At 48.9% G+C, this 12,261-nt stretch overlaps 1 protein-coding gene across 2 annotated transcripts in view; it reads left to right on the top strand.

Moving 5' to 3' along the window:
* Positions 1 to 12,261, top strand: part of MAPKAPK2 (MAPK activated protein kinase 2) — a 78,448-nt gene that overhangs the window by 59,990 nt on the left and 6,197 nt on the right. For both annotated transcript variants that reach the window (XM_048826937.2, XM_048826939.2), the window contains exons 2-6: positions 5,204 to 5,343; positions 8,150 to 8,214; positions 8,953 to 9,032; positions 10,870 to 10,996; positions 11,966 to 12,041. In XM_048826937.2, coding sequence (XP_048682894.1) covers positions 5,204 to 5,343; positions 8,150 to 8,214; positions 8,953 to 9,032; positions 10,870 to 10,996; positions 11,966 to 12,041 — 488 coding nt within the window. The remainder of the gene's footprint in view (positions 1 to 5,203; positions 5,344 to 8,149; positions 8,215 to 8,952; positions 9,033 to 10,869; positions 10,997 to 11,965; positions 12,042 to 12,261) is intronic.

Raw genomic sequence — 12,261 nt, 5'->3', positions numbered from 1 at the left:
ACTGCATTTACAGTAGGGGTTTTTGCTGGCACAGCTCTGTCAGTCAGGGATCACACCTCTGCCCACCCCTGTCTGACGTAGCTATGCCAGCAAATATTTGTAGAGTGGCCCCATTCACCTATCAGGGCACATGCAAATATGGGGTGTGGGTGAGAGAGAGAGAGGTTAAAAACAAAACCAAAGCACATTTGTTTACATGCCCAAGGGTTGCTGCCTTCTCTCTCTGTACAGTAGAGAAACAATAATTGCCTCTTGAGGAAATGTCCTGTCACAGCTAATGGGGAATCTTATTCCTGTTCTAGAACTCTGTAAGATGATTTGAAAACTCATAACCAGGATCTCGCTCTCCATAGGTCTTCAGGATTCCTATCCTGTGACATCCGTGAGGATTTGTCCATAGGAGGGTGACGTTTGTCTGCTCCCTGACTGTGCCTGGGAAATCCTCAGTGATTCTTTTGTTTTCTTAGTTGCTCCCTGGCCTCTGAGCCAGGAATGCATCAGGCCCTTCTGTCTAATAGCCAGTCTAGGCTAGTGTCTTTTCCTTTTGTTTCCTCCTCTTCTCCCTTCCCCCTCGGTGTGGACTGTCTTGGAGCCTGGAATGCCGGTTTGACAGCCTGTGGAATGTGCCTGGCCTCAGCTGGGGCCCCTAGCTCTGTGCTGAGTGTGTGTATACACGGTGGCTGGCCGTATCTGGGAAGGCTGTGGCTTGGTGCTGCATTCTTTCCAGGAGCTGTCATGCCGTTTGCTGACACGGAGTTGCCAGTTGCAGCTTGGGTTTCTTGGAAGCTTTTCTAGCCGGCTTCTGTGCAGAACGTTGAACTGAAAACTTTTGGCTTGTAACTAGAGAGGTAGGTGGCAGTGTCACCTAGTAGTTAGAGCAGGCGGTTGGGAGCTGGAACTCCCTTGTTCTATCCCCCACAGGGAGCCTTTTCCCTTAAGGGTGTAATATAGTTTGGCTTGTTGCTACACACCTAAGCACACGCCAATACACCATTGATGTTCTGGTGTGTGCCTTTCCAAACCACTGTTTGCCTGAAGCTTGTGCCTTTATTCTCGATCTGAGGCCATGTGCTGCCGAAGGCGATAAAATTTAGACAGGCAGCGTGTAAATCTGAGCGCAGCTGAGGTAGGTGTTTGAGTGCCCAAATATGGTGAGTGTCCTAGGAAAGGATGGGTAGATACCTCTCCACCTGGGCTGCCCAGCCCTGGTGCTTAGCTTTGCCATTAAACTGAAACGCAGACCCCAACAAGAGCCTGGATGCAGAATCAGTGAGACAAATATCCAGCCTACTTAACAGCAGGCATGCAGCAACGAGCCTTGAGGTAGCTGCTGGAGGCAGGGAGGGAGGGTAAGACACATTTGTTGTCTTGTATTTAGGAGTCTGCTGCACATACAGTATTTAAGGCTGTTTGTTTGTGCTGACAAACGTGGTAATTAATAGACTCTGGCAGACGAGCAAATCTTTCCTGCTCCCGAGAGCTGTGAGCAGCCTTTGTGGAAGTCAGGGGACTCCTTAAAGAGCTGTTGACTCCTGCTGGAAAAGCTGAGAACCTGTTCTTTAGAGCTTGTTTATTCTGTCTTCCCCATGCATGGGATGGGTTTTTTAGACTCTCTGGGGGATTTGTCGCTAATGGGCTTTGTGTGGTGCGCAGGTCTGAGGCCATGCTGTGCGTGTTCCCCAACCAACGTTAATTCTGTGTGTTTCAGGAGTCCATAGCGCCCAGATGGGATATCCCAGGGCTCTTAATTGTGGAGATTTAATGTTCCACGTCCAGCCTAGCAATTTTTAAAGGGATCCACAGCAGCTAAATGGACCCTCTCCAACTTCCCCTCTGTAATTGCAATAGAAAATGTCTTCAGAAAATTAAAATGAAATCCTTCCCTCCCCTTCCAAACTTTTCATTCTTTCTGCCATTCCTCGGCAGCATTTGCACCCCTAAAGCCCAGGTGTTTATCACTTCCACTAGATGATGGTAAATGTCATTGCGTCTCTCAAAGGGATCTGCCCCAGGTTTCCTGACTCCCAGTCCAGTGGAACGTGCGACCTCCCACTTAGCTGTGAGAATGTAGCAGGCTATAATAGTTACTGGGCATAACTGCTCAAAGCAGCTTTGGTCTTATGCCCTGTTCTGCTAATAATCTGAGGTGATGCTAGTTATATAGATAAATAAGCTTGTTTTTTAAAAGCATGGTTAACCTGCCTGTGTCCCTCTAAGCCAGGAAACATCAGCAGTAGCACTGAGCGCATAGGCCCAGATCCTCAAAGGTCCCATGGGAACTGGAAAATTTAATTTTTGACTAGAACAAACCCCTTGGAAAATGTTGAGATGTAAACTTTCATTACTGGCGTGTGTGTGTGTGTGGGTTTTTTTTTTTTGTTTTTTTTTTAAACCAGCCTCAGAGATCAAAATATTTTGTTGCCGTATTTTTGAAACTTTGAAAAATCAATAAAAATAATTCAAATTCACACTAGCATTTTTTGCTGTTTCTAACCAGCTCTAATTATTATGTAGAGGCCTGATACTTCTGCCACTGAACTGATGGAGCATTTTGCCTTTGATTTCAGTGAATGCCAGCGCAATTTCCTACGTACCAAAAGCATAGTTCCCCTCAACCACTCTAGGTCCAGCCTCATAAATGCACGAAAGGCAACTTTTAGCCAATGTCATTCAATAGCCAGTGCTCCAATAACAGTAATTGGATGAGGAAGTTAGTTAATGTGCTCCAGAGAGCTATTTTATTAAGAGCAATTATTGGGTAAATTGATGTAATTAAGGAAACCAGACTCGTGCAACTCAGCAAGATCCTAAATGGACCAATCCATGATGACCTTTCAAGTCTTTGAGTAGTAATACTCTCCTCTGACCCTCTCCCTGTACCCTCTTTAAGGTGTTTAGCTGATGGATTCAGTATCTGTTAATTGGCCTTTACTGTTGATTTGTCTGTAACATTGCTCTAATTTGGATCCAATGGACTGAATAAGCCCAGCAGAAAAACCTGTTTCATGAGGTCAGAAGTGTAAACCATCCCCCATGTATCACTAATCTACTGTGCGATCTTGGGAAAATCACTTTCCTTATCCATGCCTCAGTTTCCCCATTTGTAAGATTGGGATGATGATCATGGCATACCTCAAAGGAGCATGAGGAGGCTTGAGGGCAGGTCTACACTACAGCAGGGATGCTCTGAGATCGATCCACCGGCTGTCGATTTAGCTGCTCTACTAAAGACCTGCCAAATCGACTGCAGATCGCTCTCCGGTCAACCCCTGTACTCTACCCCGATGAGAAGAGTAAGGTAAGTCGACGGGAGATTTTCTCCCGTCGACCCCCTGCGGTGTAGACCTAAGGTACGTCTACTTACGTTATTCACATAGCTAGAGTTGTGTAGCGTAGGTGCACTGACCACAGTAGTGTAGACATAGCCGTAGCTTGCTCTGGTTTGTATGGCTCTTTGAGGTCCTCCAGGGAAAGGCACTGCATAAGTGCAAATTGTGATTTTAAAAAAAAAGTCAAGAGGATTTTGCAGATGTTTATAATGTAGATTAGTTTCAGAGTAGCAGCCGTGTTAGTCTGTATCCGCAAAAAGAAAAGGAGGACTTGTGGCACCTTAGATACTAACCAATTTATCTGAGCATGAGCTTTCGTGAGCTACGGCTAACTTCATTGGATGCATTTCGATGAAGTGAGCTGTAGCTCACGAAAGCTTATGCTCAGATAAATTGGTTAGTCTCTAAGGTGCCACAAGTCCTCCTTTTCATAATGTAGATTGATTTCTTTGGCCAATACAAAGCTCAAGCCGCTGGGAGTGATGTGATGAACAGCTCCTCTGCATGTTCTTGTGTGTAGTTCAGGTCCACAGAATGGCAAGAATTTTTATGCAGCCACTTTTTGCCACTAGATGGCACCATCGACCAGAAAATGGGAACAGCTGCTCCCTGCTGGACTCCTTTTAGGCAGCATGTGCTGCACAGAGGGGATGGGCTCCAAAGGCCCATCAGTCCAATGCGTGGGCAGATTGTAAACACCGATAATATGCCAGGTGCTGATGTTATGGGAGTGTTGTTTTTTTTTCTGGCCAGCCTTAATCTGCGGCTAGCTTCCTCTGCCTCCAAAAGGACGGGGGAGGGGGTTGCATACTGTGCGCAAGCAAACCTCCTTCCCCTCATCATAGAATCATAGAATATCAGGGTGGGAAGGGACCTCAGGAGGTCATCTAGTCCCACCCCCTGCTCAAAGCAGGACCAATCCCCAATTTTTGCCCCATCCCTAAATGGCCCCCTCAAGGATTGAACTCACAAGCCTGGGTTTAGCAGGCCAATGCTCAAACCACTGAGCTATCCCTCCCCCCTTGCATGTGTGGGTTCATTGAAGGGAGCATTGAGCATCCCTCTGCCAAAGTGTGGGGGGTGGGGGGCACACTCTGATGTGGAACCCAAGGGTCCAGTTGCACTCATCCTGCGATGGGTCCCAGTGCTGGGCTGAGATGTGGCACTTCTGGCCCTGACTTTAAAGCTAAGTGTTGGGAGAGAAAGCAGAACGTACCGGGGTAACGCTGTCGTCTGCCTTTGTTGGGTGTGAACGGTTGCAGTGTCTATCCCAAATAAAAATTAAATAACCCCTCAGACAGGGTCTGGCTTTCCCTGAGAGTTTTGCTGCTGCTGTTGTTTATTTCCTAGTTGATATGTAGTAAGTGCAGGCCTTCTGCTGCTCGTATCGACACCTTTGGCCTTTACTCGCAAGTCTGATTAATCTAAGGGCTCCTATTTCCCAAGTTACGCTCAAGCAGGAATTAACGCTGTTGACACAACTATACACTTCTACTAGCTGTTGCTTTTGTTTTGCTTTGGCTAGGAACCAAATGGCTGGGATTGTCTATATGGTCCGCTCCAGGCATAGTAGAGGGCTAGACTTAACTCATGTGCCGTTCCCTCAGACCGAATAATAATGGCTGAGAATGCATGGGTCTCTGTTACTTTGTGCTTCATGCCCCTAGTTGTATCTTTCCCTGATCTATCTGCAGAGGTCAAATAGAGATTACATTAAAGCTTTATGAGCAGAATATCATGGTGTCAATGGCAACATCTCAGACCTTTTGAATCCAGAACCTTTTGTTCAAGTGTCTTGGACAAAATGGTGATTCTGGAAATTCTGCTGCATGGAGGGGGGAGAGAAAAGACTGAATTTTCTTTCTTTCTTTCAGATGCTGCAGGACTGCCCCAAAGCCCGCAGGGAAGTCGAACTCCACTGGAGGGCATCGCAGTGTGCCCACATTGTAAAGATCATTGATGTCTATGAAAACCTGTACCAGGGGAAGAAGTGCCTGCTTATAGTCATGGAGTGGTAAGTGGTGTTGTGTGAGAGGAGAAACGAGCCAAATCCCTCCTCTCACTTGACCGCTTCACTTCTCTCAGGGGAGGCCGTCACTCTAGAGAGCTGGGCAACTGTGGGAAATGCTTGGGGAATCTTAGGATATCGGGGATCATCTAGAAAGAGCTGGTGCCCAGGCTCCCACTGCCTCATACCATGTGTGTTCTGAGCACTTGAATGGTTGGCCGCCAACATGTCTAAGTATTGGTATCTGAAGGCCGGGCCATGTGCCTTTTGGAAAGGCAGTGTCCCCTGGATTCATAGGATTTACCCCTGACCCTGCCATCACATGAATTCAACCATTTTGAAAGCAGCATGGCTTATTGGTCAGAGTACGTGGCTGAGAGCCAGGAACTCCTGGGCTCTGACACACCGGGTGGTTCTATGCAAGTCATTTTACCGCTCTGTGCCTCAGTTTCCCCATCTGTAATATGGGTTTTTTTTATACCTGTTCACCTTACGGTGTGAAAATATTCCATAATGTTCGTAGAAGGCTTCATGATCTTTGAACTGAAACAGAATTTGCTATCGAAATGCACAATGTTTTTTATTCTAGCCCTTGAGCATTGTTATAGATGAGGTGGGAAGGGGCTGTTTGAATTCTAACCTCAGTGTGTAGGGGGAGTTCTTGGAATGACTGAGGTGGCGTTGGTAGGGGGGAAATGGCCTTCTATGGTCAGGGAAAAACAAAGCCACTGAGAGATGTAGTAAGGTTTTCCCAAGTGCTCGGCACCCAGAACTGGGGCCGGAGTGTGAGCTGCTGGTCGCGGAGTCATTTGGAAAACCTGGAGCTAGGTAAGCAGGTGTATGGTCCGTGGGTCCTTGTTCTTGTTGTAACAGACCCCATCATAGTCTCACCTGCAAAGAGTTCTTCGTAAACTGGACCTGCTTTTGCCACGAAAAAGGTGTTGGTAGCTTTTGAAGCGCCTGGCGGGCTGTCAAATGTGGGGCTGAGCTGGTGGTGGCAGCAGTGGCTGTCAGGCCGGCGGTACGCCACTGGCAAGGAGCAGGTGACACAGGCTGGTGTTCACAGAAACGTCTGAGCGAGTCTCAGACATTTGATACGAGGAGGGAGGAATGAAGGGGAAAGTATCGAAACCACATCCCAACCACAGCTGTGATTTTTAATGCAGCTGTCTTGCTGACACCTCTCCCCTGGCAGAGGCCAACGGGTTGTCAGGGGGCGGGGAGGGGGCGATGGAGGAGCAGTTCAGGGTTTGGCTGCTGATCTGTTGCACAAGAGCCTTCTGAGTTCTCTGTGTGGGAAGATGCTTCTGACAATCGTGCTGAGATCCTGGGTGTCCGCAGGCAGAGAAGCTCATTTGTACACGTGGGGAGACGAGCAATAGGAATCATGCCAAATGCGCATGTGAAACTAGTTGAAGCATTGTTTTAATAGCCACCTGCTATTTTAAAGCTAGCCTGAGCGTGATGGATTGGAATAGGCTGAGATACTGCCAGAATGGACCCTGTATAAGATGGAAAGTAACCAAAGAGGAAACAGACACGAAACATACATCCCTATGATTTGGGTCTGTTAGTGTCTCTGTTCAGATCTGGGCGTTTGTAACTCAGTACTTGGCTGTGAAGCTCTTAGCATTGACACAGATTCTCTCTCCTTTTCCGTACCTTCGATCACATAGCTTGACACTGTGCTTGTTATTTGTATCGGGGTAGTGCTGAGAAGCCTGTTGGAGATTTGGGCCCCACTGTGCTCATTGCTGTATGGACACGTACCAAGAGACAGTCCCTACCCCAAAGAGTTTGCCATTGAAATAGCCCAGAAATGTAGTTTCCCATAGATGGGGAGCGCAGAAAGGCTAAGTGGCTTGCTCAAGGTCACTCAAGGAGTCTGGTAGAGCTGAGAACGGACCCCAGATCTCCTGAGTCCTTAGCCAAGACTGTCTGTCCTGTATTCCTCCAACAGCCAGATGGATACGGAGAAGTTAGCTTTGTATTCAGCTATTTTAGCTGCATCGTTGACTCTGCATAACTTGGGCTAGTGGCTTCAAAAGCCAGAACTCTTCAGAGAGACCAAAGCCCCCGGTCTGAGGCCTGGGGTCTGTGAAATCAGTGGGAGCTGCCTGGGGCGGAACCCCTTAGAGCACCAGGGGCTACTGGGCTTTGTCCCATTTGCCCTTGTGCTCAGTAAGTTTGCCGACTGCCGGTCACCCAGCTGGTCAGGTGACTGACTGGCATATGAGTTTGTGCTGTGGTGTGACCTGAGCACACAGGCTGGGTGGAACTCTGAGTTCAATGCCTCCTTGCTTGTGTGGTTGAATGTAGCTCCAGTGGCTGTTGCTGAAAAGTAGGCCAGCTAGCATTTCCAGAGCAATCTGCTCTCTTTATTGTAAAGGTGCCGCTGTACGGTTGTTCTCATGTGGCCAGGAAACCCACAGCGGCTGGCCCATTGCCTGCCTGCAGCAGAGGGAGTCCTCTGCTCTGCAGTCTCTCTTGTCTGCTTTCTGGAGAGGGGAGAGAGGGCTGGAAACGGAGGGTGTGCAAAAGAGGCAAACTTGGAGGCAGGGTGTTTTTGGTAGTCAGGGGTGGGAGGAAGGGAGGTTAATCTCCCTGAACTTGGGAACAAAGCCAGAAATGTCGCAAGTTCTCTCACTCCCTGCAGTTTGTACTGGGGCTTCTTCCCAAAGCTCAGTGCAGCGACTCCTGGCCGCACTTGGCTTGGAATGATCGGTGAGGATCTTGAAGACCCGCTGGAGAGGCCGGATGGGTGGGGGAGGTAGCGGCTACACCTTTAACTCCACTTGTTTCTGTATTTCAGCTTGGATGGTGGGGAGCTCTTCAGTCGAATTCAAGATAGGGGAGACCAGGCCTTCACGGAACGGGGTACGGAGTGGACCGGTGGCTTTTTTAACCCCTTGGCTGTTTTATGTTGGTTGCTGTTGAATGAAAACTTGTTGCCTTACAGCTGGTTGGAACTTCTGCAACCAGACGTTTCACTGAAAAGTGAAGAGTTGGTTAAAGAAATGTTTTCACACACACACACACACAAACATTGACTAAAATATTGTGGGCAATTTTAAGAGAACCTGATTCTTTTCTCCAGAAAAACGTTGGAAAGGAAAAAAAATTCCATTTTCACTGAAATTTTTCCTTAGGAAGTGAGGCAAGATTGTTCCCAGCCAGCTCTAATCCTGCCTGAAGCTCAGATTTGTGTGCTCCGGCACTCTTCAGCTACCCTGCAGCTAAGTGTGAGAGCTGAGCTGTTCTCTTCCTCTCCCCATGTCCCAAAGTGGCAGGCAGTGGTCTCAGTTAGCCGTACTGAGAGACAGCCAACTAAACAGTCTCAGGTCAAAGCCAGTGGCTGGCGCTCCCCCAAATCCCTTTTGTTGGGAGTGATTGTAGCAGGTCTACTCTCTTTATGCGCAGGTCCCATGTGAAGAACCCTGCTCGGAAAGAGAGACTTCAGGCACAAGTGCTTCTTTGCCTTCTGACGCTCAGAGGGTCTCTCTGTGGTGCTCTCCAGCTCTTGCCTTCAGAGATGCACTTGGATCACCTGGGGGAGTGGCTTTACTTTGAGTTGCTGAGTTTTAAATACTTTTAAATTTTCTTTAACTCCTCTAGAGGCTTCAGAAATAATGAAGAGCATCGGAGAAGCCATCCAGTACTTGCACTCGATTAACATAGCGCACCGGGATGTTAAGGTACTGCGTGCCTAGCGGATGCTAGAGCATGTTTTCAATGTCTTTGCCCTCTGCTTCCTCGACTCCCTGTGCCCTGGCCCACATAAAATTGTACAATCCAGAGGCGTGCTGCAGCCACTCCCTAGCTTGCATGTAAGAGGCCCACTGAAGTTAACCGGCCTCAAGTAACTCGTGCTTTTTGAGAGGCAGGAGAGTGCGGGATGGGGAGGAAGAATAGTGTGGCTCATGGCTCCTGTTGGCTCCTTTCAAACAAGAGCTGACAGCTGTACTCTTGTACTCGTGCCTCCGTCAGTATGGGGACATGTCACTTCGGATCAGGAGCTGGACCCTTCCAGGGTGGGGGTGTTTGGACCATAGGTTTTTGGTCTGGGCACCATCTCTCTGTGCATGTCTATGGGAACGGCCCCCCCAGGTCAGCTGGGGAAAGTGCCAATGCACTTCAGCTCTGGCTGGCCTTGGGGTTTCATTGCAGGTTACCTGCAGAGATCAGTCAGAGCCTATAATAGAGACTGTGAGATGGTGGCTGGTTTGGCTTAGGGGGAAGTGGATAACTTGCTGAAATTGAAGTCTCCTCTACTCTGGTGTGTGGCCCTGGCCCTTTGGCCCTTATCATTTTCCCTGCCCTACAGGGTGATGTCCATTGAAACAATGAGTTCTTGTAAAAATGGCATTTCCTTTCTGCAAGAGCAGCAGAATTCTTAAAGGGCGAGGTCTGAATTGTTCTAGAATTCACTTGTAAGCAGGCAAGACTTCCTTGTTCATATGGTCTTGTATTTTCATATAGCATCTGTCATCCCCAAAGAGGTTTGTATACTGGGGTGTGATGAGTGTGGGGAGCAGGTGACATTAGAAACAAAAACCCTCCATCCACCTCTGAAACACAGCCACCCCACAGCAGCTGTTCCACAGTCACATGGCATCGCTGCCCAGGGCAGGAGGTGAAGAAGAGTCCCACGTCCAAATGAAACCACGGGGAATTTTGCAGAGGCAGAATAAAGTAACTTTGATTGGAAATTCCCCAGGATATTGGGGCTAAACACCCCCCAGTTGGCAACAGATTTACAAGTTGCAAAGGTGCACACAGTTCCCTGAAAGACGCAGCTTCCTGGTTGAGCAGATTATGGTGTGGGAGGGGGTGGAGAGAGAGCTGTCAACAAAAGCATGAAGACTGAAGATCTAAAATTGTGTCGGGAAAATCAGTGCAAGTTGCCTGAATAGTACCAAGCCCCAGGGGCCAGGGATGGGCTCAGGCTTTGTGAGACTTGCCCTTCCCTAATGATTATACAACTCCACACTGCCAGTGTCCGCACCCCTCCTGTTAGCTCTTCAGTGTCAATTGGTGTGGGAGACAGTGCTCTCTGCAGAATATCCCAGGTCTCATTCACTGGCTTGTAACAAATCTCAGAAGTTGTAGATCCTTACTATGTGTTGGGGTTTATAGAACTGGCCTGGAAGTCCCACTAACCATGCCATATCTTCACACTTCTGCTTCTGGACCTAGCTAGGATCTGGAAGGCTCAGGGGTGCGAGTGGGGGGAGAAGGGATGATTCTGGGATCTCTGGTACAGAACCCACTTCAGCTGTTTCAAATCAGGTCTTGCCCTAGGGGGGAAAAATCAGTCAGCAAGGTGCCAAGAGTTGAGCTGCAATGGGGTGGATTGAATCCTCTTTGGCTCACTTAGAACCATATGGCTCCCATTGATATGTTCATGGTCAAATTTTCAGTGACTCTGACATGCTAGCACTGTTCTAATGCTGCCCTTGGCTATGCGGGAGGTAGGAGCCCGGAGGACTTGGCCAGCACTTAGTTTGCTTTTTATTCATTGTGTTTTCACAGCCAGAAAACCTCTTGTACACCTCAAAAAGGCCCAACACTGTACTGAAACTCACCGACTTCGGCTTTGCTAAAGAAACCACCACCCACAACTCCCTGGCCACACCGTGCTACACACCTTACTATGTGGGTAAGTCATGGGAAGCTGACTCGCCCCCTTCCAGGGAATGGGGATTGCGGGCATCCAGAATCTCCTGTTATTGCTGCTATTTTGTGCAAGGAAGGCCAGGAGCTGTGGATTCAGAGGCTGTAAGGCCAGAAGGGGACCACAGTGATCGTCTAGTCTGGCTGTCTATATAACACAAGACCGAGAACTGTACCCAGTAATTCCTGCATCAGGCCCATAACTTCAGTTTGAACTATAGCTGTAGCGAGGTGTAGGGTTGGGCCTGAGAAGCAGAATGCTGATCCAGACAGTACCATTGCTTTGGGGTGTTCGGATCTGAAATTTAGGTCTGGGCTCCAGAGCTGGAAGGGCTGTGGGTTCCGATCCCAGCTGCCATGTTCAAATCCAAACTCCTCAGCTGGGCAGCCCAGAGGACTGGTTTGATGGCACATGCCCTGGAGATCTGTTCCTCTGTGGTCCCTGCTCCGGAGCTGATGGTGACAATTACAACCAGGTGTATTCCAAATGCTATCCCAAGTGCCGTGCCAGGTGGGGTAAGCAGGGCAGGGGCATGTGTGTCTCTCTTTCTGCAATGCACCTAGCACACATCAGGGCATTGTATAAACAATTCAGTGTGGGCACGTGAGACTCTCCCTTGTACTTGCCCCACACAGCTCTGTGAATGCCCCTCTGGCCTAATGTGTAGCACCCCTTGCTAGTCTAGTCCTGGCTCCCCACTGCACAACATGGCTAGGGGACTTATATAATTAGGTTCTTTCCAGGAGTAGGGCCTCTCTGGAGCACGCTGCCAACTGTGCTAAGCTGTGTCTACTGTCAAATGGCTCAGGATTGGGGTGGTTGGTCCATCAAACTCATGGTCTCAGCCTGCATTACAGCTCCTCCCTCCAGAGGTGTCACTTCTGTGTTTAACCCCATAGCCTCCTTGCACAACGTCTCTGACTGCCTTGTGAACTTCTTTCTTTCCTTCCCCAGCCCCGGAGGTGCTGGGCCCGGAGAAGTACGACAAGTCCTGTGACATGTGGTCCCTGGGCGTCATCATGTACATTTTGTAAGTAAGCAGTTTCCCCTGTACCATCCTGATGAGCATTGCTCATGCATAACCCAGGGCTGCAGCTTCCACCCTCTCAGTAGCTGTCCCCGAGCGGGCTTGCAGGGCGCTCCCTGGGTGAAGCACACAATGCCCTTTTCCCTGAGTCTGGCCAAGCAGCATGCCGGGAAGGCTGCACTAGGCGCAGTTGTGAACATCTGACTTCCTCCTCCTCTGCTGC

The sequence above is a fragment of the Caretta caretta genome, chromosome 21 (assembly GCF_965140235.1).
Source record: "Caretta caretta isolate rCarCar2 chromosome 21, rCarCar1.hap1, whole genome shotgun sequence".
Taxonomy (NCBI): Eukaryota; Metazoa; Chordata; order Testudines; family Cheloniidae; genus Caretta; species Caretta caretta.
The sequence above is the reverse complement of the archived record's forward strand: the minus strand, read 5'-3'. Positions and strand labels throughout refer to the sequence as shown.